The following is a 26,029-nucleotide window of genomic DNA, read 5'->3' on the forward strand; positions in this document are numbered from 1 at the left end:
AAAACCGGAGCCTCATCATCCATACAAGGGCTGGGTATTTAGTGGATTGTTCTTTTTCATTAGAAATTTGACCTTGAATCTTCTCTCTGGGTCATAAATCTTGGTATAGGGTGTGGGAGAGGACACCGGCAAGTTGGAAGACTTGCGCTACTTGGGGGGATGCTAGGACATGTGGTCTCTGAGGTTGATGATGCTCTCATCTGGTCCTCTAGAATCCCGTAGCATGAAAGTCAAGTGTACTAGTGAGGACTGTCAGCTTAGACTCTACTAGGGACTCTCAGTGCCCTTATCCCTATGATTCCTCCATTAGGCTTTTAAATCTGGCCTCCTTTAAGCAATTATTGGGAGGTCCCAGCATTGACTTTCCTTCTGCAGGCTCTTGCCTCATCCCTCAGAACTCGCAGTCACTTAGAGGTGAAATCACAGAAAGTACATTGTGCAGTAAAGCAAGATGTTCTGCGCCAATTCTCCAGTCACTTCTGTTCCACTTGAGTATTGGAACAGACATTGTGTGGTGAGTCATTGTGCACCTGCCAGCACTGCTCTGCCTCTTTCCTCCTTGAAGGGTAAACCTCAAGGGAGTGTTTCTAAGGATGCTCTGTAAGGACTTACACACTCATGTCCATATGGGGTGTCTCTCCTTTTCCAAGGTTTGATATGGAGTGGATGCTGATCAACCCTCCAGCACGGCCTCTCATTGGAGGAGGTGCGCTGGGGTACTGCATGGCAGCTGGACGTCAGAGGGTTTCCAGCATAACCAGCTGAGTGGATGGAGGCTGCCACAACCACGGGAGCATCTTTGCACCATTCTTTGACAAGGGAGGGAGGTTTCTTCACTGGTGTCTTCATCTGTCTTTTCTCCAGAGCTGCTCCTGGGAAGCTCTCACAGCTCAGGGATGAGTACCCTTATTGGGATGTACTCCCTTTTCATGAAGGTTTTTGCAACTTCATTGGCACCTCATTAAATAAAAAAAGTAGCTGGGGAAACAGCCATTAATGCCTTCCTCTTTGCCCACTGAGATCGCTGCTGGGGTAATTTGCAAGCAAGCAGTGCTTAGATGAAATGCACTGCTGGCAGGACCAGCAGCGTACCAGGCCAGGTCTCCCCAGCCTGAGCTCCAGACAAACCTCTCTTGCTGTGGCCCTGCAACATTATTTATTTGGGAATCACTTACCTTGAAGATACTTTGTTGGAGACTATCCGCACTTGTGCCAGGCTAACAGCTTATCTTTTGTGGTCTTGCTCTATTTCTGTCTGTGCTGATTCTGAGCCAGATGAGGCACACAAAGTGATGCAGACAGACAAAGGCACAGACATACATACATCCAGTAAGGTCCCTCCAGCAGCTGGATGGGATACTGTCTGGTCAGTACCTACCCCTGTGTCCCATTCTCCCCAGTTTCTGACACCAGGAGGCTCTAGCTCCCCTTCCCCCCACAACAGACAGACAGACAGAGAGTGTCTGGGCTCCCAAACCACTTGATGCCCATGCAGATCCACACACACCAGTGATGCTGGCACCCACCAAAGGGAGAGCTCTCATCCCAGGAAAAGTTATAAAGAGAACTTGATGAGCAGACAGGATGTGCTCATAGGCAGGGCCAGACCAGCATCTATGCTGGTAAGCGCATGTAGCGACAGGACAATGGGGAATGGCTTGTACCCTGACAGAAGGGAGATTGAAATGAGATCTTAGGCAGAAGGTCTTCCCTGTGAGGACGGTGAGGGCCTGGCACAGGTTGACCAGAGAACCTGTTGCTGCCCCATCCCTGACAGTGTTCAAGGCCAGGTTGGACAGGGCTTGCAGCAACCTGGTCTAGTGGAAGGTGTCTCTGCCTGTGGCAGGGGGTTAGAACTGGAAGAGTTTTAAGGTCCCTTCCAGGCCAAACCATTCCATGATCTGTCCTTGGTCGCCAGCCACCTGTTTACACACAGTGGGTGGCTTTTTTTATCAATCACCTTATCGCTTTGTTTTCCCAAATCTGTTCTCCCCAAACTGTGTCAATGCCTGTGTTGCCCCACATGTGGTTCCTCCCTAGGCACCCTGTAACAAGCCTTGTGCAATCCCGGAATGCTCTTCCCCTGCACCCTGCACTGGTGGCAAGTTACCCCTGGGTCTTTGAGGTGCTGGGGAGAGGGTGAGTGTCCTGGGGACCCCTGCTAGCCCCTGGGCTTCAGGGTTCTTGCTGTGGAAAGACAGAGGCTTTCACACCATAGTTTCATGTGACCAGTTAGCAGTTCCTGCCTTGTCATCCCCCATCTTGAGACTGGCAGTTTTTTCCCAGCTGGATGTTCTCTGTCTCATTCACGTAACAAACTGGTCATGCAGGTTTCTCCTGATACAAGCTGGTATATCTGTGTTGCACAGCCTGCTGCTTCTCTGCAGACCAATGATATAAGAACATCCAATCCATTCAATCCGTTTTTTATTATTATCTTTTTTTGAGAAGTACTATCTTACTATTTACTATAATATCAGGAAAGCTGACACAAATAAAATGCTGTATTTTAAAAACATTTAAATAACTGGGTTGCTTTCTAAACTGAGTGAAGTTCCCAGAGTGGTTTGTGGGGCAACTGTTTCCGAAGAGGCTCACTGCACTGCAAGACCATGCGATGCAATCTGGCTCATCTGGCAGGGTTGAGCACTTGGCAAGCACACAGCTTGTGCCAAAGCCCTCGGGGTTTTCCTATGCTCAGGAGTAGGTTTAAAACCAGAGGTAAGCAACAACATTGTAAATTGGCAAATATCTGCCCCTAGCTATAGAAATGTATTACTTCTGGGTGTGCAGTCGAGTCATCTTGAACCACCACCACCACCACCACCGGAAATCTTTTACCGGTAAGAAGTTTTATTTTGGTACAGTATAGCTCGTGAGTTGGTCAGACACCTCATTCGCCTCAGGATGGAGTCAAAGCTGGACAAGCACAAGCTTCCAGAGACCAGTGCAGCTGAAGCGCAAATTGCTGATCGCTGGTCCCTGGGCAGCATGGGGAAAAATGTGCACAGCACAAGGGAGAGCTGAACACAGGGTTCTGTTGAGCTGAGCATGGCTGAGCTGAAGTAGGCTTAGGGAAATGTGAAGATGAGACCCACTAGGGCGTGGCAGGGCAGTCCCTGCCGTGGTGATGCTCTGGCAGAGACAAACTTAAGGGAAAGGAGGCTTGTAGCTCCTACCTGAGACTCACCCTCCATCTCATAACAGGATTGGTTTCCTGGTGGATCATTCTGGAGAGGAACAGGCTTAAGCAGTAGAATCCAGCAGTGGTAGCAGGAGAGAGGCCAATAGACAACATGCCTGTTTGAGTCACTGGGTAAGTGGCAGGAGAGGAGTGAATGCCCAGGTTCATAGGAAGAATAGGCTTGTGGGGAGGATGCAAGAACCCAAATTCAAGTTGCAGGTCAGGAATCTGAAGTCCCAGAGTCTGTGTGGCTGTCTCTGCAGCACTGCCTCATGTACAAAGGCATGCATCCACAGCCTTGATGTGGGGGAAGAGCATCACCTTGGCGAACCTTCAGAGACAGGGGAACTGGGAAAGGAAGAGTGGGCTGTACGTGAGTCAGGACAGAGGCAGGTTGCTGGCACAGACAGAAAGATGATGGTGGAATGTTTAAACTGGAAGTTGTCAGAAGGTTGGAATGTCTGCAGAAGCACCTGGATATGTTCTGTACTACTCTGAAAATGCCTGTAAGGAATTACATAGCACAATTGCAATAGGTGTGGAGGCTCAGACTTTTCACAGCAGTGGTTACTGGCACACACAAGGTGGAGTAGGCTCAACATACTTTTAAGCCAGTGCTGAGAACCTCAAAAATAAGGTGGAGAATCTGTAATGGGGCTGCCTGTAGTGGCCTGAATGCTGGGATTTCAGAGAATGACTTTATTCAGGCACTTCCCAGGGGCTGCTGAATCCCATCATGCAAACAAAAAAAAAAAAAAAAAAAAAAGTGAGATTTGGGATTTTTACAATAGCTTTTACATCTTCTTCATTCAGTGCTTTTTTTTCACTCTGGGGCAGCAAAATGTCCCACAGAGGATCTACATGCTGTCAAGCAGGCATACAGAATATTGCTCACAAAATACATGTAGTTTAGCTCACTTCACATTGCAGAATATAAGCAAGCAGTTAATTGCAATATATTGAGTAAGTATTCTTAAACTTTCAACAGGATGCTCTGGAAGTAGGGTTCAAATACTGTCTTCAAATGTTAATATTTGCACTGTCAATCACTATGGAAAAATCCAAATGCTCATATTAACTTCATCTTCACAAAGAAAGCAAAATTAAAGTTTGCTTTCCCAATTAATATTTCAGTTTTATGTTAAATATATTTAAGGCCCTGAGTGGTTAGTACTGTTGGGACTTTCAGACACAAAGTCAGAAGACTAGTCTGTTTTGTGGAGAGAATTCAGTGGGTCCTCAATTAATTTTCACTGGTGTGCATTAATCATAAAATGTTTCATGATCTTGTATACAGTGGATAGTTTGTAGAGCATAATGGAAGCAGCATGGGTTGCTGCTGCTGTACTTGTGCAACACCCTAATTCAGGTGCTCATCATGACACAGTGGGTAACAGCTCACAGCCACCCTGACCCGGCAGATTGCTGAGGGCATAGCCCAGAGCTCTGCTGGCTTCTTCATCACCTGAACTTTGTGCAAAGCCAGTGCACATACATGACCTGTACAGCCACTTCTTGGCACAGCACAGACCTTGCACTTTGCTTTGCTCAAAGAGTGATTTGTCTGCTTGTAAGTTAATTAGAGATCATAATTTCCAGAAAGGTAGCAGTGGCAGAAGCTGAGTACCTCCCTGCTGCTGTGCCTGTCCTGCTGCTGTCTGTGCAGGAGCCACCTGTGAGACAATATGCCAGTACTGCTGAGAGAAGCTGACTGCAACCTCTGTTCTACAGAGCTCCATGCTCTTAGGTGTGAGAGCCTGTGTCCAAACCTATTTCATGGAATCTTCTATCTGGTGGCCAAACACATTATCAAGAGGACTATAATGCTGTCTGTATGCTAGCAAAGGACTGGGCAGAGGCAGAGGATTAATGGGGAGAGGTTCTGTGTCAGTCAGCCTCCCACAGGCCAACCTGCACACAAGCTTCTGGAGAGATACCAGCGTATCTTGTGTTCTCAATGTCCAGGATGTGCTCTCAAGTAACGTGACCCCAGAAAGTTAAGAAGAGTGTTAGTAAACCTCTCCCCCTTTCCAGCAAAGCATCTTTCCCCTGTGCCACTGGATTTCTCCTTTCACCCATTCCTGTCTCTGAGGGATCAACTCATCTACTCACATTCCCCTCTTCATGATGTGGACACGGATGAGTGTACGTTACTGGGGCCTCTGAGTCCCTCTAGCCTACCTACACCCTGCTGTGGTTCACACCTTGGCAAGTGTCCCCTCCATGGGACCTGCCTGCAGCCCTGTCCTGCCTGCTTCAGTCGGAGCTGCCCAATGCTGCAGGGTATCTCTCTGGCACTAAGATGGAATATCTGGTCCCCTTCCACATCCCACTGCCACATCCCTGCCTTGGCACTTCTCTCCACACAGAGAACTCTGCTGTGTTGTTGGGAAGGCAAACAGCTGCTTTCCAAAGTGCATCAGCTAATAGTGAGATACATTGCAGATGAGCAGTTCTCCCATTTGGGCTAAGTTAGCACCTGAATCAGGAGTGATGCTTTCAGACACAGACAGAACATGCTCTGCTGCACACAGCAGTGATATCAAGAGAGACAATTAACATTCTCTGATGTAAGGTGCTCCAAATCATGGAAAAAAGCATCACTTTTTGCTCAGTTGGTTAGGCAACCACCTCTGTGTCCTGGGTTCAGCAGTACCAGTTATTTTTCTCCTTCTTAGCAGCTGTTGCAGCACTGTGACAGGTACAGCAGCATCATTTGGGAGTTCTGAAGGTTTTGAATGGCCTTTGGGTACCCTTGGGACCTGCCTGCTGATTGTGATGGGGATCGGCATGCTGGGACACACACAGAGTGTGTTCTACCCACGACCATTTTGTCTGATCTCAAAAGCTAAGCAGAGTCGGGTTTGGGTCTTGTCTAGGGTTAGATGACGATATAGGAGGAGCAGGAGATTTTCCCCAAGGCTGGAGAGTCATGAGTGGCAGGGTGTGTGGGACAGTATGAGCGAGTATCTGGTCCACTGGGCCCCTCCAGTGCTTTGGAAGCGTCGGAGATGGAAGGCAGCTGTATGGAGTCCCCAGCAACAAGCTGCAGAAACTGCTGAAGGGGGCCATGAATTATTTTGAGCCTGGTGGGCCCATGACACTTCAGGCCATCAGGGCAGAGATGCAACATACAGATAGACTCATGATCGAGGGATGGACTTAGCAATGGACACTATTGCCCAGGTTATTCACTAGTGTGATCACTGCACAAAGCCTCTCCTGCTCTGAGAGACTGTTACAAGAGATGTAGCCTGACATCATGGATCAGATGGACTCAGCAGCTTTACAGGAACTGGTCCATGCACTAAGATAAGAGTGCACTGAGATAAGAGTGATGGTATATTGAAAATGTGGGATCTGAGCATGACGTGAATGGTATGGAATAAGGGGTGGATACTGTCCTGGGTTCAGCAGTAGCAGTCAGTTTTCTCCTTTTTAGTAGCTGGTGCAGTGCTGTGTTTTGACTTTTGGCCTGGGAACAGAGCTGATAACACCAATGTTTGGTCTGGCCAAGGACTTTCTGAGCCTCATGCTCTGCCAGGGAGGAGGGGAGGCCAGGAGGAAGCAAGAGACAGGACACCTGACGCAAACTGACCAAAGAGGTATTCCATACCACAGCACATCATGGCCAGGGAGGTAAATGGGAGTTACCCGGAAGGGGCACGGGCTGTCTTTGGCGGGGGTTCGGACTCGTTTGGCGAGTGGTATCATATTCTCTTCCCTTGTTATTTTCTCTTATTATTATCATTGGCGGTAGCAGTAGTGGTTTGTGTTATACCTTAGTTACTAAACTGTTCTTGCCTCAACCCATGGGAGTTACATTCTCTCGATTCTCCTCCCCATCCCTCCAGGAGGGGAAGGGGTACATTGCAGTACCATTTAATTTTTCTTCCAAAAACCCATGGCACTTAGGGTGATTCACATCTGCCCTTCCTCATGCTCCATACCAGCCACCAGAAACACAGCTGCAATGAACTACAGTTAGATAAAGAGGATAAGCTAATTATGTATCTCAGAATAGTGCTTCATACCAGCCTAAGTGAGAGCTGCTGGCTCTGACATGCAGAAGACCAGATCCTAATGAGAATTAAAAGACCACCACAAAAAGTGCTTTCAGCCAGACCAGCTCCCTGAGCAAATCCACTTTACTGAAGACTTGGGAACAAGGTCTGTATAAGTCAGGGGCTTCCAAAGTTCAGCATGGGGAAGTGCAGAGTCCTCCACCTGGGGAGGAGCAACCCCATGCACCAAAACATGCTGGGGGCTGCGCAGCTGGAAGACAGCTTGGCATAAAGGCACCTCAGGGTCCTCATGGACACTGGAAACTGAGCTTGTGTCAAACACCACTTCTCAAACACCACTTTAATTGAGCTTGTCTCGATACCATTTGCATTCGACCCTGGGAAGTTTTGCAAGAATTATTGCATATGAAGCAAACAGTAAGGATGTTGCTTTCAATACTGCATAGGCAGGATTGTTCTGATCCCCTGTTCACAGGTCTGTGAAAAATGCTGACTCAAAGGATGGGGCACCACAATACGAAGGATGACCTCCCAGAGGATGCTCACGGAACCCCAACTTTGGAACTATGAATGTGTTCACTAAAACACATCCGTCATTATCTCTACACTCCGCATGCATGTTATGGATAACACCCCAAAGAACATGAACATCAAGGGCAGGGCTGAGGTCAGAAGGGGAGCTCCCACCACCAGCAACACCATGGGTGAAGAGGACCAGTGAGACGTTGCTGAATCCACAGGTGGTGACTATCTGCTTGCAACTCTTCTGATCTCTCTCTTCCCCTCTTCTCTCTCTGATCTCTAGGAATAAACACTTTAGTTTGTTAGACAGTTTCAGCATCTGGCCTCGTTTGTGCCTTAATTCCAAACAAGTGACAAATATATTGACTTTGACCAGGTCTGAGTCACATATGTCTTCCGATCAGGTTGAGAGAGACACCAAGTTGAACATGAGCCAGAAACAGGTCCTTGCAGACAGGCTAGTGGTGTTCTGGGTGGCATTTGGAGGACCATCTCCAGCAGGTCAAGGGAGGTGACACTTTCCCTCTGCTCAGCCCTCACACCTGGAGTGCTGTGTCCTGTTCTGGGCTTCCCAGTACAAGAGAGACAGGGACATACTGGAGAGAGTCCAATGAAGGGCAGCTAAGATGCTGGAGGGCCTGAAGCATCACTCCTATGAGGAAAGACTGAGAGCTAGGACTGCTCAGCCTGGAAAGAAGGTTCAGGGGGATCTCACCCATGTCTATAAATAACGGAACAGAAGGTGCCAAGAAGACAAACCAGGCTTTCCAGGGATGCCCAGTGCCAGGACCAGAGGCCACAAGCACACACTGAAACACAGAAGGCTCCCTCTGAACATCAGCCAGCACTACTTTACTGTAAGAGTGACTGAGCACTGCCACAGGTTGCCCAGGGAGATTGTGGATTTTTCATCACTGGAGAGACGCACAAGTCATACGGATATGGTTCTGGGCACCTGTGGTGGTGCATCCCCCTTCCTCCAACCCCCACCTTCTGGGCTGCTCCACAATCCAGGAATTCCCATCAATTCTTGGTCTTTCTCTGATGAGTTGAAAGGTGAAGCATCCCTTGACCATAACAGGAACTAATACATGGCAAGGAGGGATGCACTGAGCACACCAGGGACCCTGGCTATGGTAGGAAACAAGAGCAGGAATAATGAGTCATCCCCTGACAGCCCTAGAACACTCCTTCCCTGACTGCAGCGCAAGTGGAACAGTACCACTGTTACTGGAGTTTTGAAACATTTCCAGCAATTACCATCTTGGGCTGCAGCCAGGATGGAGATTTATTAATGACTAAAACTGATTTTCTTGCAAACCTATAAACAGCGGTTCAAAGTGAGGCCTTTTGAGCTCTCCTGGACTGCAGCAGGCAGTGACCAGCATTTGTCTCTGGGAGTATGCAGTAATCTGAGGACTGTCAGGACCATCACTAGAAGATGGAGCCTAGGCTGCAGTCCCCCACTCCTTGAGATTCAACCCTCATCTGCTGAGAAATGCCAAGCCGTTAGAGGTGAATGTTTCACTGATTCAAGGGAAATTTTTAACAGGTATACATTTATATGTCTTTATGTATCTGTAGGCAGGTGTAGATTGTTATAGTAATTACAGTAAATTCCACTGACTCACTTTGTAAGAGGCACCTTAAAACAACAAACTGCTGCTAAATGACATTTGTGACCTGTTATATGAATGCCATTGACCACATCCAAGACCAAGACTAGATACTGCTGAACCTAGATTCCATCAGGAGCTTAGAAAGGAAAATGGTCTACTCTGAATCTCATAATTCAACAGGAGGGTTTCCCTTACCCTTTGTGACTTTGGTCTCTGTATCAATCATCCCTAGCTCAATTTTACCTCGATTTTCCTTTGTATGGGTCATCCGTGTAATATGTAATAGAGTGAACCTTGCCATTGAATTCTGTTAAGTCATGCCTCTATAGATCTCATTAAAACTGCTCTTGCTAAAACCTTTGAAGAACATTCTTTAACGCTAAGCTACTCATTTCGCAAAAGCACCTGGCTGTGGGTGGCCCTGGTTGAACAGGGGGACTAGACAAACTGACCACCAGAGTTCCCTTCCAATATCAGCAATTCTGTGATAGAAACATTCCTAACTGCAGCCTATAATTCCCATGGGATTAATTCTCCTTTACTCAGAAAACTGGATGTTTCTGTCACTTCTGTGAGTGACAGAGCTGTGAGTAGTGAGTCATTAAGGTGTGCAATGAGTTACTCTTAAATCCCAGAATTATGTACTAAACTCAAATTACAATCGAGCAAAAACACCTCAAAGAGAAGACTGCTCTTGGCAGCCCATGTTCCTGTTTCATGTAAGCTTTTTCTCTTGGAGGTAATCCTCAGCCTCACAAGCCCCAGATTCCTACAGCCTTGCTTAGTATACACATATAAATGAGCCTTGCAGCCCAGGACTAGACTGAATACACAGAGAAATTAACCCAGCAGTGTCTCTCCCAGGTACTGGGAATCCTCAGTAGTCAGTGGAGGACCTGCAGTTTCAAACCATGTTTTCTTGCTCCAGCACAACCTACATCTTTCTCCCCTCATACAGACAGGAAAAAAGAAAAAGGTTTTACTACAGCTTTTTCTACATAAATGAAAAAAATAAGCAGTTTAATAAGGTGAACATCTGCTACAACCCAGCCTTGAGAGAGGATTTCAGCAGGGTTATGTGCTGATGCTGGACAGCCAAATCCAACAGAAAAAAGCACTCCTGTGATGTGGAACAGCAGTTGAGAAAACAACTGTTTTGCCCCTCCCAGACATTTTAGTTCATTTTCTTGCGCTTCTTTTGGTTCCCTGATGCCTTCTGCACAGGCAAGGGGAGAGAAAGAGTGCCCAGCTTGTGGTTCTGGTAATTTTCAAATTCTGGCAGTCCCTTTGCCTTGGAGACCTTCAACCGCATGGCCTTTGCTATGTCCATCATCCTGGAAAACACCAGAGAAACACTGTGTGAGTGGGGTGCACAAGTCTTCTGTCCCATAATACTGCACAAAAAATCAACTAACAGGGTGTTGCCACAGGGCAGAAGCCAAAAGGCGCCAGCAAGCAGGATGTGTTTTCCGCATGTAAAGGATACCATGGAGACAGATGCTGAAAGTATTCAAAGACTACGAGGTAGAGCCTTCCTGGGGAGACTACAAGGCTTCTGAGCTCAGCACCAGCACCTTGGATAGCATTCTAAACCCACACTGCTTTACTCAAGCTTACTTGAGAGAAAAATAATGCTTCCCTACGAAGAGAACAGGCACTGTTTGTGTTCAGATGCTGCTGCTGGCAGCCCATGGATGCTTCCCTGTGCACTCATCTCTTGTGTGTTGTATGATGAATGGAACTTGGTACAGCAAGAATGTCTCTTAGCAACTAAAATTGAGCATTCTTCGGTGTAAGAAGAGAGGCTTGGCTGAGATGTGCAATGTGAAGAGTTTGGGCAAGAAGGCACAACCAGAACACACCTGCAAGCTTGTCCAACAGAGAGAACAAAGTGCAGCTGAAGGGAAGCTAGCAGGGAAATAAATGTCCCAGCTTCATCTGGGGTCTTGAGAACACTCAAGTCCCAGAATCCTCCCAGCTGACTTTGTTATCTTTGAAAGACATACAGATTGAGCTGGGAAGGGTTCTTCAGTCAAACCTCTCACTTGAAGCACGGATCATCCCATCAGGGGACTCAGGGCTATGTGTCTCTCCACAATTTTTCCAACAGGTCCTAGCCTTCTCCACCTTTTTCTCAACAGCATCCTATGGCCTGTGCTGCCAGCTTCAGTACAGTAGTTAAGAACAAAATCTGGGTATCAATTGCAAAAACCAACATGGATTCCTTAAAAAAACTTCACTGCAACAAGGAAAAGAAAAATTAAAAAAAAAAAAAAAAAAAAAAAGGAAAATGGAAAAAGAAAAAAAATACTGAGAAGAATGAAAAGAATGAAGAGAAAGGGGAAAAACCAAGAGAGAAAAAAAAGAGAGAACAAGAAACAGAAGGCGGAAACTAGTAGCAAACACTGCTGTTAAACCCACTACTACACATCAAAGAATAAAGAACGCAACTGGGGACAAAATTTAGAATTAACCGCATCATGGGTGACTAAGGAGCTTGCAAAACCAGGAGGTGACTAAGGGCTCTGATTATTTCCAGATATTAATGGACCTTAACATTACACCCCTCAGCCAGAAACCCCAGGATATGCCACAGTGTTTTTCTGAGTTGCAGTGAAGGGCTTATGTCCCTCCACAGTTCCTACCCAGCTGCACAGTCACTAAGCAATTCTGGTAAGACCACAGTCTCAGTGACTGAGTTAGGAAGCACATGTCCTTGGTGTAACCATCGCCCACAAAACGCCACAGGGTGGGAGACAGATACTAATCAGCATGGCTGAGCAGTCACTAACAGAGCCACCTGACCTCTTTCCAGGCACAACTAATAAAAAAGTGCAGGCTGAGCTGATGTCTGCTTGCTGGGAAGCTTCCCATCAAGCACAGTGCACTTCTTCAGCAGTTCTCATCGATGCCTGATTAATTCAGCAGGGGCCTGAGAGACAGTACAGTGCAGCATAAACTGGAATAGAACTCCCAGAGCCAGACGAGCTGGCAGCAGGCTCCGACTGACACCTGCTGGGAAAAGCAGGTCTTGCAGCTAAAGGCAGATGCATGACAATTGAAGTCTATGGAGCAACTGCCCTGAAGAGCTAACACAGCAAGGGCTCTTTGCCCTGAAGGTTATTCTGCAAGCTGTTTTCTACCCACTTTCACTAGCCGTGATCTGGCAAACATTTCAAATACTGCCGGCATATGCCATATGGCCAGCATTTCTGCCTACAGCCTCTCCCCATGATGTTTGTCGCAGAGTCCCCAAGTTTGTCAGTATTTAAAAAACAATCTTCTTGCAGCCAAGCCCAGAATGGATAAATTTCAGGGGCCTGGGATTCCTCCACGTAAATACAACTACATGCTCATCATGCAACTGTGAGAGAAAACCCCTGTTTCTAGTTTTCCTGTTGCAGTCAGCTGCAAACCTTACAGGTACCTTTGAAGTACTACTTACACCCAAATTGGTACCTAACAAGGACTGGAGCTCTGCAGGACAAGGGACACAGCAGGCAAGAAGGTCAAGAGTGATGTGATTTATCATGCAAGAAACAGAGCTAAGTGGCAGTGAATAAGTCCTGTCTAGAATCTGCCGCACCTGGCTACTTCTATACTGCCTGCCTTTATTTCCTTCCTGGCAGAACAGCTGAAGAGCCTCTTGATGCAGTTGAGGACCTCTGTGGCAAGCACCCTAAGTTTCAGATATGTAACCACCCCCTTTATGAACAACAGGGCTTAAAAATAAAGCTTCAACAAACTCATAAAAGATAAGAGTCCAGTTATAACAGAAGGGACTTGCTAGCAGGTATTACTGTACTACCCAGGTACCAGAGGGGCTTCAGAACAAGATCTCTCCTCAGAGCTCTTTGTAGGAGGATCACAGCATATCTCAGCAGGTCTGAACAAACATGACAACTCACCTGCCTTCTTGGAGCTTCAAGTCATTCTGCAGGACAGTGAGGTCGATTTGGAAGTTGTTAATGTGCAGAGCCAATGCAATAACATATGCTGTGATTTTAGCCTTCATTGATGCAGAGATTAAATTCTGGACACTGCATGGCAAGAGGAAGAACACATGAGACGTGAAGTGTCAGTGAACCCAAAACACAAGCCCCACTAGGTGCAGACAGAACTGGAGCCCCAGTTAGACATGGTGGACTTTTCCTAGACACCAAAGAGCTCAAAGCAGCACAGACCCCTGATCACAGGGGCTTAACAGACTTCTTTGTCCACCTCAGGTGCCCGCTTCTATTCAGAAGTGGGGGCCCCTGAGCTTATCACTATGCAACCTTGACAAATCCACCAGCTAAAGGCACTTCAGTCTCTTTGGCACTGGTCTCTTGCAAGAGAAAGGCAAAGGAAAGCTGTTCTGAGGGTATTCAGTGGAAGTACTAATGGCACCTCAAACACATAATCCACACAAATCAGATCCCTGTCTGGTGATCCTCTGGGAGCATTTGATTGCTTGCCATTTGTCACGGGTCAGAGCCTTCAGACAAAAGCTGGCCCATTTGGACTCAAACTCTCTACTTCTGACAGATCAACAGTGGTAGTACAGCTATGCAATAGCAAAGCATCACCATTATGCCCCTTCTAGGCAGAGAGGCTGTCAGCTCCCTGAGCATGGAGAAGACACTGGCAAGAGTGAGGACACTCTTCACTCTTCCCTTTAGTTTGGTACTTCCATTCAACAGGATTGCCAGGCTGTTATAACAAGAGCACTTCCCTGAGGCAAGTCAGTTGAATCACCCTCTGAACCAGCAGGACTGGTCAGTGAATGGTCTCTATAAACAGACTGGTTGGGCACAGGGTCTCAGCTTTCTTGGGGCGCTGAGAAACAGAATGAACACTAGGGGTTGAGAAAATCTCCCCCCCTTTTACATGATGGACCAGCATTCTCTGAAAGCGACTACCACCAGCCACAGCCCAGTGTTCTGTGGGGCTGAAGGCATGAATCAAGAAAATGTACTTACATTTCGGTAGGTTTCCTGACAATGTGTCCATAGACCTTTAAGCTGAACTCTGCTGTATGTCTGGCTCAAGACCATCAAAACAAACATAATTCCTTACCTGCTATTGTTGTATGTCAGTGAAGTGAAATTCTTCATGAGTTTCCTGCTAATAATCTGTGGGCATTCAGGACCCATTGGATCTAGGACAGAAAAGGATTTTACAGTGGAATGAACATACTCTTTCTTTCACTACTACTCCAGCCATCATAATAGCACACCTATCACTATGACATTCATCACTCTTCCCAGGAACATAGAAAACCCAAAAGAAACCTCAGCACTTAATTTCTAGGTCGCATCATTTTTCAGGTCTTAAAGAGGCTCCTAACAGCTTTTATTTTCTTTCTAAATGGGACCTCCTACATCAAAACTACACAATCTAGAATGTGTGCATGTGCACCTATGCATATATTTCTTTTAATAGATTTCTACCCTTCAATAAATGGTCCTGTCAGAAAATATTATTAAAACTGAAACCACGCTAATGAATTCCTACTAGCAACCAAGACCCGTCATTTCCATGTCATCCTTGACTAAGTTCTACAGGGTGACTCCTCTGTTTCCAGCAGTGCAGGAAGATATTTACAATCAGGCTTGCCATGTCCTCCTCCATCACCCCCTGCCATTGAAAATGCCAAAAATTACATTTTCACCACTGACAAGGAGATACACAAGTTCTATGGAAGATGGTAAGTCCTGAAGATTTCAACCAAAATATTTTGTGTAGTCATTTTGAAAACAGCAGTTCCTGGTATTTAAAAAGTAGAACCCTGAATATAACAGATATGATCACTGTGACCCACAGACTGAACTAATAAGCAAAGGATGATGAAGACAAAAGCACAAAAAGAAAGATAAAAGATGTACTGTGTACTGAATGCCTTTTGCACCTGAAATACGGAGGCTGGATAACACTTTCCAGCTTCTTGGCTTAGGACTAAAGAGTGAAAACATAAAACTTGTTTATAAGTGCAGCACTATCGATAAACTAGGGAGAATCTCAAAATTTCCAATCTAAGCTACCCTGTCTCCTACAAAGAGAATCTCGTGATGCACATTCTGATGCACACCAGTTACAAAGGAACTAAAAAAGATTAGACATCCATCTCGCAGCAGATGCAGATCTAGCAACCCTCAACAATGTGGAGATCATCAACCTCAGCATGAAACAGGCTGAAAGAAACTGCTGCAGCTAGCTGCAGCTGTTCAACCACTAGCTAGCTCTTTGATCACTCAGCTCATTCTGGGCAGCTTCATAATTTTCTACTGCAGTAATTACAAAACAAGTCTCAGCATTAAAAAGTCACAGCTTAAAAGTAGAGGAGCTGAAAACTCTTACACTTTGTTTTGATCACTTTCTGGTAGCTGAACTTAATAAGGGTGTCCAGGAACCAGAGGCATCGGGCTTTGTGATCTCTGCTCTTCTCATTAGCAGGCAGGAACTTCAGCTCTTCTAAAACAAAGCAGCAATGGCTGAAGAAGAAAGAAGAGGCTGAGACTCAAAGAACCAGGAATCAATTTACATCATCAGAAGGACAGGACACACCTGTAACTTCAATGCTCAGCTGTTTGAGAATTGCGCCCTGGACACCTCTAAGAATAGCCCAGGAAACTGCTTTGTGAGTACACTTTCCTGTCAATGCCCACCATGTTCAGCCAGCCCTTTTAGTGTGCAGCTACTAAGAAGGTCCCTGCACTGCAGAAACTGGAGGCTCTTCATGTCGCACACAAACCTCTACTTCAGCACAGGCAGGAAGCACAGGTGCAGTTTGTGCTCTTCCTGCTCACTTCAGACCCTTAGCACAATGGCCTAATAGCTCTAAATGTACATCCATGCCAAGCCACAGAAACCTCAACAGCAAATCACTATTTGGCTGTGACAGTGCCCAGCCATGGGAATATCATGTTCAGTAGTTCTGTGGTCCATCTTCTAGGCACCTGCCTTCAGACCCCACTTAGGATTTCTCCACTCTTGTCCTCTGCAATCAGTTCCCCGAAGAGCAACCATGCTGCTGTGTACAGTTTCCTCACATGTATAAAATTATATCACAAACTCCCCAGGGTAAGTGTTGCGCAGCTGTGGCTGGATCAAATGTCTTCCCTCTGCACTGAAAAGGTCAGCCTGGGTGCATTGGAGCTGGCAGCAGTAGCCATCCTGACCCACAGATAAACTACAGCTTCACAGGGCACATCTAGACTATTAGGAGGCTGTTTGCAGCAGCATTACCTTCTCTCTTGTGTTTTCCTGGTGATTTCTTCTGGAGTGATGTTAACAAAAGCTGCTGCTGGAATCCGCAATGCTTCATACTCTGCTGGGGACAGAACTGGAAGGATTTTAAAGAAAAGAACAAAAATGCCTTTGCTCTCCTTTCTGGTCTGAACAGCCCACAATGAGATAAGCTACATCCATTCTAAGAGATACGGGGCAGGGAAGGACAAAATGAAATTATAAATAGGCAGGTTGTAACTACACTTGGAAGCTGGCCAATAACAAAGGTCTCTAAAGGACTGTAACTGTACCCCAAGTCATGTCTGCATAGCCAACCTCATCCCTAATCTCAGTCGAACTACTGCCAACAGCGAGGCACAGCATCCTGTTCTCTTGTAGCAAAGAGGCAGGATATGGGAGAAATCTCAACGCATTGTGTCCTTGCTCTCAGCTTTTGGCTTGCGAGGGAAGAAGGCTTGGCTCATTCACACACTTCACAACACTCACTCCCATGTCAGATCACTGACATAAAGGGTTACAGTTGTATAAGAAACCACTGTGCCACAGAAAAAGATACTGTCCTCAAACTTGTAAACATTTTCTGGTTTGTCAGCATCTTCATTACATGGTGGGAGGAAGGTAGAGATGTTCTGTACATCATCTTGGGCCACATCCTGGATCAGAGCTTTGGAGGGAAGCAGGAAAAAAAATATTTGCACCATACAAACAAAAACACCAAGAACATGACCACAACCCAAATCCTTTCTTTAAATACAGGTCTACTCAATGGTGGTTCTTGCATCAACACCAGTTTTGTCACTAGTTTAAAACACCAGTTCAGTTTATTTCAGTTGGGACAGTAGTAAGGAAAGGCTACAGCTATTCCCCATTTTGTTTTGTTCCTGACACATGTAGGTGGTGACTGTACAGAAAGCATTCCCATAGGCACAGAAAGGCTGACAGCTTCTGACATGCCTGCTATGTACTCAGCATCCTGGGTCATCATTTCCACCAAGAACTTCCTGCTCCTTAAAATTTACAAAAGCCTCTCCAGACTAGATAAAAATCTGGGAAAGAAGTGCACCAAGACAAACTGGTTGCTGCTCCTGCTGCACCTCTTTCCTGCAGGGTGGACAGTATATGTTTTTTGCACTATGGGTTCTACTGGAGAGCCATTTGGCACAAAGCAGCTCCAAGAGCACAGACATTATCCACCTGGAACAGAAGGGAAGACAGCTGACGGGTTCTATGGTCAACAGACATCTCTCCCATGCATAGCCAATGAAACCCACAATCCCAGAAGCACTAGTGGAAAGGAGCTCTGGAGGTCTCCTGTTAAACCTCCTGCTCAGAGTAGCGCTGTCTACAGCACAGTATCAGTGCTACCCTAGATCTGTCCTCCCAGAGCTTGGAAGTCCCAAGGATGATGAGTCTACACCTCTCTGGGATGTGTTTCAGGGCTCCACAACCCTCCAAGGCAAGACAGTTCCCCCAGTCTCCCATCTGGTCCTCTCAAGGTTCAGGTACCGCTGCAGCTTGTGCTAGTGATTCTTGTACTGCCTGGTACTGCTGAAAAGGGTTTGGCTCTGACTGCCCTTCAGGTAGCTGTGGGCTGTTAGATCCTCCTGGGCCTCCTCTTTACCAGACTAACCAAGCTCAGCTCCTTCTACCTCTCCTTGTCAGTTGTGTGGCCCCTGCCTGCAAGTTGCGTGGCCTCTCCTCCATCATTTCTTCACCTCCCTCTTGATCAGGACAGGGTAGCATAGGCTGGATGACATGATACAGATGCAGCTTCACCAGCACTCAGTAGTGAGGTTATCAACTCTCCTTGAAGCTTCAGCTCAAGATGACGCTTTGGAGAGTGAATGTTCCCTGCAATAGTGACAATAACTAAGTGCATAGCAGACTGCCTATTTGCTGCAGGCTCCTCCATAGCAGAAGCCTAAGTCCATCAACCTATCTCACAACAGCACATGGGATTGCACTTGATGGGGCTGTGACCTGATTTAGGACATGGACCATTTTACATAGACATGCCACTGTGAAGCCAGTGGTACAGTTCACCTTAATGAATGTTCAGTGTCTTAGTTCAGACCAGGTGAATGCACTCCCTTTATCCCAGAACACTGAATCCCAGGAAATCCCAGTAATGGCCAGGGACATTGATGCCACAGTAATCTTTCCTCCTTCAGGCAACTCCCACAGCAAGACTAGCAGGATCAAAAGGAAGCAGTTCCTTTCCCACTAGAAAGACCTGTGAGTTCTTCCACACGTGCCCCTCTCCAGCTGCCTCCTTGGTCACTCAAAGACACCCGCTTTCTTCTTCTCACCATACTTGTCAAGGGAAAGACAGAAAAAGGGACTTCTGATTGCCTTCATTAAACCCCTGAGACAATAATATTACCTGTTACTCCCTTTGCATCTATAATGTTTGCTGCTGCTTTTGTCACAGCTGTGTTCAAAATATCACTGCCCACTGCATTCACTCGCCGAGAGTTCAGAGCTCGCTTCTGCTTGCTTGTACCAAAGGCCTCAATGCACAAATCCATCTAGGCAAGAAAGATGCAAACTGAAACACACTGCTGAACTGAAGACACTTTGCACACAAGAAGAAAACTCAGCTAACCACCACTTGTTCCACATTCACACTCTCTTAAGAAAACTTCAAACATTTCACTAGGCACAACCCAACCATGCAACAAGCGCTGATCCACAAGGGTCAGGAAGTAACTGAGATTGCAATAAACCTAAAATAATTACGAAAATTCTGCAAGGTAAGCGCTAATAATGCACTACCTCATAGACCTGTAAGGCACAGAGGGAGTACTGAAACTACACAGGTTTACACAGCAGTAAACCAAACATTACAGTCTCAGGTAAGTATCATCTGCCGCTGTTAGTGGGATCACAGCAGAATATGATACAGGATCTCAACCTTACCTTCTCCCTGTAGGATTTATTCCGATAATCCTTTGTGTCATCAGGTACTAAGTTATCTATGAAAGAACAAAAGTTAGTATGCTTGGATTGCAGGAGCAAGGACAGCACAGTTATTTGGTATCCCTTTAGCTGTAATGCATTACTAAAACACTTAGCACATCACTTCAAGATCTCCTCCACAGGACTTTGTCAATTACAGAACACATCGAATAAGAGAGTATGCACCTAGAACACAAAAGACGGGCCAATTATTGCTATAAAGTCTATGAGCATAACACATGGACTGCAGCACAGGGGAAAATAAGCTCCCAAAAGACCAAATTCTTTGGGTTATCCTCCTGAGTTCAGTAACAAAAAGCAGTTCTGCTGAAGAAAAGCTGTTTCGTTTTTACAGTGATCCAGTCCCTTGACCTGACAATTTCTAGGATTCCCTCAGCAGAGCACATCTAGACAAAGCTACAATATTCTGAACAGTGACAACTTTGCTACCAACTCCAGAACCTCCACCCTCCCACCCATAACGCTCTCTGGCTAACATCCACCCTAAATTTCACCTTAATTTATTCCCCCTGTTTTCACATCATTCAGTGCTTCCGAAGGAGAGTGTAATGTATCCTCCTTCCTTCATGCTAAGGGAATAAGGCAGAAATGAGAAAGAAAGAGCAGCCAGGGAGAAAACAGAGTTTTGCTGTCAGCAATCAAGCAGTCAGTAGCTGAATGCATACAGAGGTCTAGCATGCTGTGACTCTGGTGCTGGGGTTAAACACAGTATCTTCTTACCTGACAGCAAGGGCTGCATGTTGAATATTTCAGCATTATACACTTCCATTTGCCCAGAGTTCTTGTCTAACACACCAATAAAATACCTGGGAAGAAGAGGGGCAAATCATTAGTGAGAGACAGTCCAGTGGAACTGATGTTTTAAAATAAATAGTGCAAAGCCATGTGTATTCCTCACCCTCTGCCAATTATTCTGCTTTGCAAATGCAAGTTTTCCAAGCACATTTAGAATATCACAGTAAAACGAGTTACAGCACGCATGCACATAAATAAAAATATAAAGACTTGTTGCCCTAAGTAAATGTAGAAGTTTTATGACAACTAAATTAGCTCCAGAATGCTAAATTGTCTTTTGCCTCTTTTGATGTGCCAGAGCCTTTGGTTTCTTTTCTATGTTATATAGGTGTTACATATAGTGCTTCTATGCGGTTGCCTGTGTTTTTAAAGCTTTGGTTCCCTGTGGCCAGTTCTCTGCTTAGTACAAGTCACTTTTAAGTCCTCAGAGCTCCTTGGAAATGTGACTTTGCCATTTCTGAAATATGATAATTTCTCTCAGGTAACTTCCTTTTCATCCCACATCTCAGAGGGGCAAGCCCAAATGGTTTATGCAGCTCCTCACTATGTCTCATGACCCACCAAGAAGAACAGGCTGTATGTCACCCTTGGCTAACACAGATCAAGTTATCACCTGCACCAGTTTCTTATCCAGCCAGAAGAGTTCATTCCATATGACCCCTTCTGACTGGTACCTGAACTTCTTCCAGTCCATAACACATTTTCCTAGAAGTCAAAACACACTTCCTGAAGCAAAAACCCACTTGCACAACAGGCTGCCTGCTGCAGTGACAGCAACACTCTATGCTCTCAGAGGAGCTGCCCACATACAGTGGGAACCTCAGCACCTCTTGGCCAGAAAGGATTTCTGGGCAGTTCCTGCTGTCCCAGGAAGCCAAGAGGTTGAGTGGGCTCAACTCAGAATAAAGACTTGCCACTCAGAAAACTCAGAATAAAGACTTTCCACTCAGAATACAGAGGGTGGTTTGATCAGAGCTAGTTTCTGCTCCCTGTTACACTTACTTGAGCAGTTGTGAATGCACATTTCTAGGCTAACAGCTGCTAAGAACTACAGGAATGGATCCACTGGAGGAAATCCTCATACACGCAGCTGAAGCAGATGCGGGAGAAAAGGGACAGAAGGATGGCGTGGGAAAACTTGAAAGAAAAGCAAGAAATTACTTAATTGATTCTTGCCTGCATCTCTGTGGATCGTGAGGCATGTGCACACCTAATGCAAAACTAATACCTGAAGCTGAACATATTATCAGCAGTTAGCTTGCCTTGTTAGTGTCCATAGCTCGGGATCTTCAGAGGTGCAGGTAAGAACAACTTAAGCCATTAAAACCATCTCTTAATCAGTGCCCAGAGATAAGACTGCTAAATAAGCCTAGAAATAATACTGCATTGATATCTGTATCATACATACTCAGAAAACTAAATTTATCTTTCAAACTCAAGAAGAAAAAGCTCCTTGATGCCTTTTTTCAGCTATAGTATCTTAAACTGAAGACTACTACATCTGAAGGTGCAGTTCTCCGTGTTTCACTTCCCAGAGAAAAGAACAATGAGTAGTAGTAGTATTATTTTGACAGACTATTTGCAGAGGTGAAACCTGTTCCTTTTATAGAATATAGAGTATTTAGGCTGGAAGGAGCCTACAGTGATCATCTAGTGCAACTGCCTGATCAAGTCGGGGCTGACCAAAAGTTAAAGCATGTCATTAAGGGCATTGCTCAAATACCTCTCAAACACTGACAGGCTTGGAGCATCAACCAGCCGCCTAGTAAGCCTGTCCCAGAGTCTGAACACCACCTCTGTAAAGAAATGCTTCCTAATGTCCGGTCTTACTCAGAACACTGGACCACCAGGGCACCAACATCTGAAAATACCTCCTCTTCCTAAAAATTGTACACAGATCTGCTTCTTACTCCCTCACCTGCACTTTAACTAGCCAGATACAAAACACATCAGTACAGTCCAACTAGAGAAGAGATGACCTACGCAAGCAAACCACATGGGCCAAGTGGAGTGGATCTACAGAGCAAAGCACTTGGTACCAAGATCCTGACATGCACATTATATGCATTTCAGCCTTGTGTAGGCTAGTAGGAACAATAATATGTACCAAAGGAGAAAATAAACACCTTAGGTTATAACAAGGCAAGATTATTTCACACTGGCTCTCTACCCTTTTGGTGGTGATTCTGTTAGAGACTGAGAAAGATTTCACATACAGTATACTTAGAGGAGACCAGTGGGATCTGCCCCAATGCCACAAAGGTCATAATCTTACACCAGAACATGTAAAAGCTGGTGATTTCACCAGTGTTCTTTTTACAGTGTACGGCAGCTTGTTATTTCACCTAGCAACACCGTGCTGTGGCCCTGAAGTTAAATGGTGATTAATGACCCAGAAGGTTCCTGGGCAGCAGCAGATGATCTTGGCAATTTCTTAACATTAGTTTTATAGTTTCTTAATAACAAAGCTATTATTCCTACATCTCAACTACATCAAACCATCTCCTCATCTTTTCCTTCTGAAGACCTTATCAAACACACACTGTATGAAATATCACAACTTCCAAAGGGATGTAAAGTGCACAAACTATGCAGCTGTCAAATGCTGGAGTCTCCCAACAAATCAAATCGCGGCCTCCATGGGAACTTCTGAGCCACATTTAAAAAAGGCTACCAGGAACTTTGTGTATGAGCAACACCTTTGCTTCTGCCTCCAAGTTTGTGCCCTCATTTTGCTAGCAATCCATACCTGCATAGGGAATTACATTTCATAGCTCCGCTGCCAAAGTTATTCCCCACATATGAAAGCCTTTCAGTTTCTGAGACCTGAAAACCAAAGGAAAATTACTTGAGTACAGGACTGTAAATAACCTTCTCCGCATTTCATTTTCCCTGGTGCCACAAAGCTCTACATTCCTAGGCATTAGACACTAGCCCACCCTGGGTACACTCTGCATCAGGTCAAAATCTTTAACAGACAACATTTCTTGAAGCTGAGACCACCAATGATATATAATTCTACCTCAGCCAGAAGATGAGGAACCACTGCAAAGAAATCATGTGAATAGTAATTTAAACGTAGAGTCTATGTTTGTAATATAAAGACTTAAAGGTCTAGTACTGCCAAGTGACTGCAATTCACTGACTATAAAGAGCCAGCACTACCACAAACGCCTCAACCATCTAAATGCATTTCAAAATATTTGTGTTTCTACTATACTACAGAGTGTTTCTCCTGAGTAATCGGAATTACTCATAACTGGCTGAAAAATAAATGTCTGAAAATCCATTTATTCATCGAATCATGCATGTAGGCAGCTGTAAAACTTAACAATAGCAGAACAAAGCAAATTCTGACTTTAATCTTGGCTCTCCCTTCAGTGAAAAGATATAAATTTCCTTATAATGTAACTTAACAAGAACAACAACAAAAAAAATTTATAAAGAATCCACTGTGTTCACCGTGTAAACATAACACAGCAGATTTTGCGACCAAATGGACATGACTAGTTAAGTAACAGCTTTTCATTTTCAAACATTTTTTCCCTGTAGGTTATTAAAATAAATCATGAATACACGCAACTTCAGTGCCTCAACCTCTGCCTAAGAATACCATGTATACGTCAAATTTTTGTCAAATAAGCACATACTCAGCTCAGATGGAAATTTACTCATACATCCGTCTCAATATCCTTAATCACAAACATCCCATACTGCAATTTTTCAGATTCCTTTCTGTTCCAAGAGTTAACTCACAGTGCCAAGAAGGTGATCATGACATGCTCCACAGAAACCATAGTGACCCTGCAGAACCTGCACCCATTCCTCCGGGGTCCAAGGACACCTAGTGGGTCTCCGCAGAAGTGCAGCGAGCATGGCTCACCCGGGAGCACGCAGGGTAAGGGAAGGGTTCTCCCACCCCTGCCAAGGGCTTCCCTGTTCTGCCACACCCCATCACGCCCACCTCCATTATGGCAGCAGCCCACATAAGAACCAGAACTTCGCAGAATGACAAAATCAAACAAGTCGGAAAAGACCTTTAAGATCATCAAGTCTAATTGTCCTGAACACTGTCAATGCCACCACTAAACCATGTCACTAAGAGCCTTGTCTATGCGGTTTGTGAACACTTCCAGGGACGGTGACTCTACTGCCCTGGGCAGCCTGTTCCAATGCCTCAAGACCCTATGGAGAAGGAATTGTTCCTCATATCCAGTCTAAACCTCCCATAGTGCAGCTTGATGCTGCTCCCTGTTGCAAAACAAAACAAAGGCAAAAAACCTTTGCTGCCAAACCTTTGCTATCCCAAGGTAGGGATCCCTGGTGCATCCTTGGCACAGGAGTGGGTGCAGCTCCCTCCTGGATCCAGTAGGTACTGGTCAATGGCTCAATGTCTGGATCCACATCAGTGACAAGTGGTGCTCCTCATGAGTCTGTACTGGGACCAGCACTATTTAATGTCTTCATCAGTGACATAGTGGGATTGAGTATACTCTCAGCACATTTGCAGATGACATGAAGCTGAGTGGGACAGCCCAAGGGACAGGAAGCCATCCAGAGGGACCTGGACAAGCTCAAGAGTTAGGCCCATGCGAAACTCGTAACAGGGCCAAGTGCAGACTCATGCACATGGGTTGGGGAAATCCCTGGTATCAATAAAGGCTGGGGGATGAAGGGATTGAGTAACCCCAAGAAGGACTTGGGGGTACTGGTGGATAAAAGACTGGACACGAGCAGGCAATGTGTGACTGCAGCCCGGGCCAATTGTATCTTGGGCTGCATCCAGAGGAGAGTGGCCAACAGGTCAAGGGAGGTGATTCTGCCCCTCTGCTCTGGTGAGACTCCACCTGGAGTACTGTGTCCAGCTCTGGAGTCCTCAGTACAAGAAAGACATGGACCTGTTGGGAGACGATCCAGAGAAGGGCCACAAAAAGGATCAGGGGGATAGAGCACCTCTGCTATGACGAACTGAGAGGGCTGGGGTTGTTCAGCCTGGAGAAGACTCCAGGAAGGTCCCTTCCAACCCAAACTATTCTATGAGTCTATGCTCCTGTATCTCCAACAGGCGCTGCCGCCTTCCGGCAGGCCTAGGCTGCAGCAGTGTAGCCCTCGTTACACGGCGAGACAAGGGCGGGTGGACGGTACCAGCTGCACGGTACGTACCACGGACGGCACCTTTTCGGGGCCGGCGCAGCCCCAGGCTTCCGCGGCCGGCCTTACAGGAGCCGCTGCCCACACGAGGCCCGGCTACAGGCGGCCGCGGGAGCGTGCTCTTCAGGCGAGCCCTTACCAAAATCCTCCGGTGCTTCTTCTGGGGGTGTGCCGTGTCCCTGTTCCGGTAGACGGTGAACCGCATCGAGCCGGTCCGCTGCAGCCTGCCGTTAGAGAACTGCACTGCAAGGCGGCGAAGAGAGCCTGTAAGCCAGGGTGGCCTGGCCCTGCCCTGCCCCGCCCCGCAACCCCAACCCCGACCCCGACCCCGCTCCCGTCCGCCCCATCTCGGCTCCCGCCTCACCCAGCACCGCCGGCTGCTCCGAGCCGGGGTCCCCGCGGTAGCACCAAGTGGCGGTGGCGGCGGCCATGGCGGCAAAAGGTGGCAGCTGGAGCTGGCTCCCGGGGAGGCGCGATTCGCCCAATCACGGCTGTGCTTATTATCGTGTCCGGACGGCAGTAGG

At 46.3% G+C, this 26,029-nt stretch overlaps 1 protein-coding gene and 1 long non-coding RNA gene across 3 annotated transcripts in view; one reads left to right on the forward strand and one right to left on the reverse strand.

Moving 5' to 3' along the window:
* The window catches only part of LOC136005191 (uncharacterized), a 24,628-nt gene extending 16,585 nt beyond the window's left edge, over positions 1 to 8,043 (forward strand). For both annotated transcript variants that reach the window (XR_010608702.1, XR_010608703.1), the window contains exon 2: positions 7,685 to 8,043. This is a non-coding gene — a long non-coding RNA (uncharacterized LOC136005191). The remainder of the gene's footprint in view (positions 1 to 7,684) is intronic.
* A 2,306-nt stretch (positions 8,044 to 10,349) lies between these two features.
* Positions 10,350 to 26,009, reverse strand: POLR1E (RNA polymerase I subunit E). The gene is made up of 12 exons (XM_065662456.1): positions 25,870 to 26,009; positions 25,645 to 25,748; positions 23,104 to 23,180; positions 20,280 to 20,365; positions 19,500 to 19,555; positions 18,964 to 19,108; positions 17,137 to 17,244; positions 16,578 to 16,674; positions 15,690 to 15,823; positions 14,409 to 14,490; positions 13,259 to 13,390; positions 10,350 to 10,684 (listed from the first exon to the last, which is right to left on the reverse strand). The coding sequence occupies exons 1-12, from the start codon at positions 25,934 to 25,936 to the stop codon at positions 10,525 to 10,527; spliced, it is 1,248 nt and encodes a 415-aa protein (XP_065518528.1). The 5' UTR covers positions 25,937 to 26,009; the 3' UTR covers positions 10,350 to 10,524.
* Between the last annotated feature and the right edge of the window lie 20 nt (positions 26,010 to 26,029).

Source organism: Lathamus discolor, chromosome Z, assembly GCF_037157495.1.
Source record: "Lathamus discolor isolate bLatDis1 chromosome Z, bLatDis1.hap1, whole genome shotgun sequence".
Taxonomy (NCBI): domain Eukaryota; kingdom Metazoa; phylum Chordata; class Aves; order Psittaciformes; family Psittacidae; genus Lathamus; species Lathamus discolor.

What these genes read in the sequence shown, in the direction of transcription:
- POLR1E (XM_065662456.1), bottom strand. Translation starts at nt 25,936, where the DNA reads ATGGCCGCCGCCACCGCCACTTGGTGCTACCGCGGGGACCCCGGCTCG. An exon ending in AGAAGCACCGGAGGATTTTG is followed by an intron (nt 23,181 to 25,644) that starts GTAAGGGCTCGC and finishes TTTGGTTTTCAG; the next exon opens with GTCTCAGAAACTGAAAGGCT. An exon ending in CTGACATACAACAATAGCAG is followed by an intron (nt 13,391 to 14,408) that starts GTAAGGAATTAT and finishes CTTGCCATGCAG; the next exon opens with TGTCCAGAATTTAATCTCTG.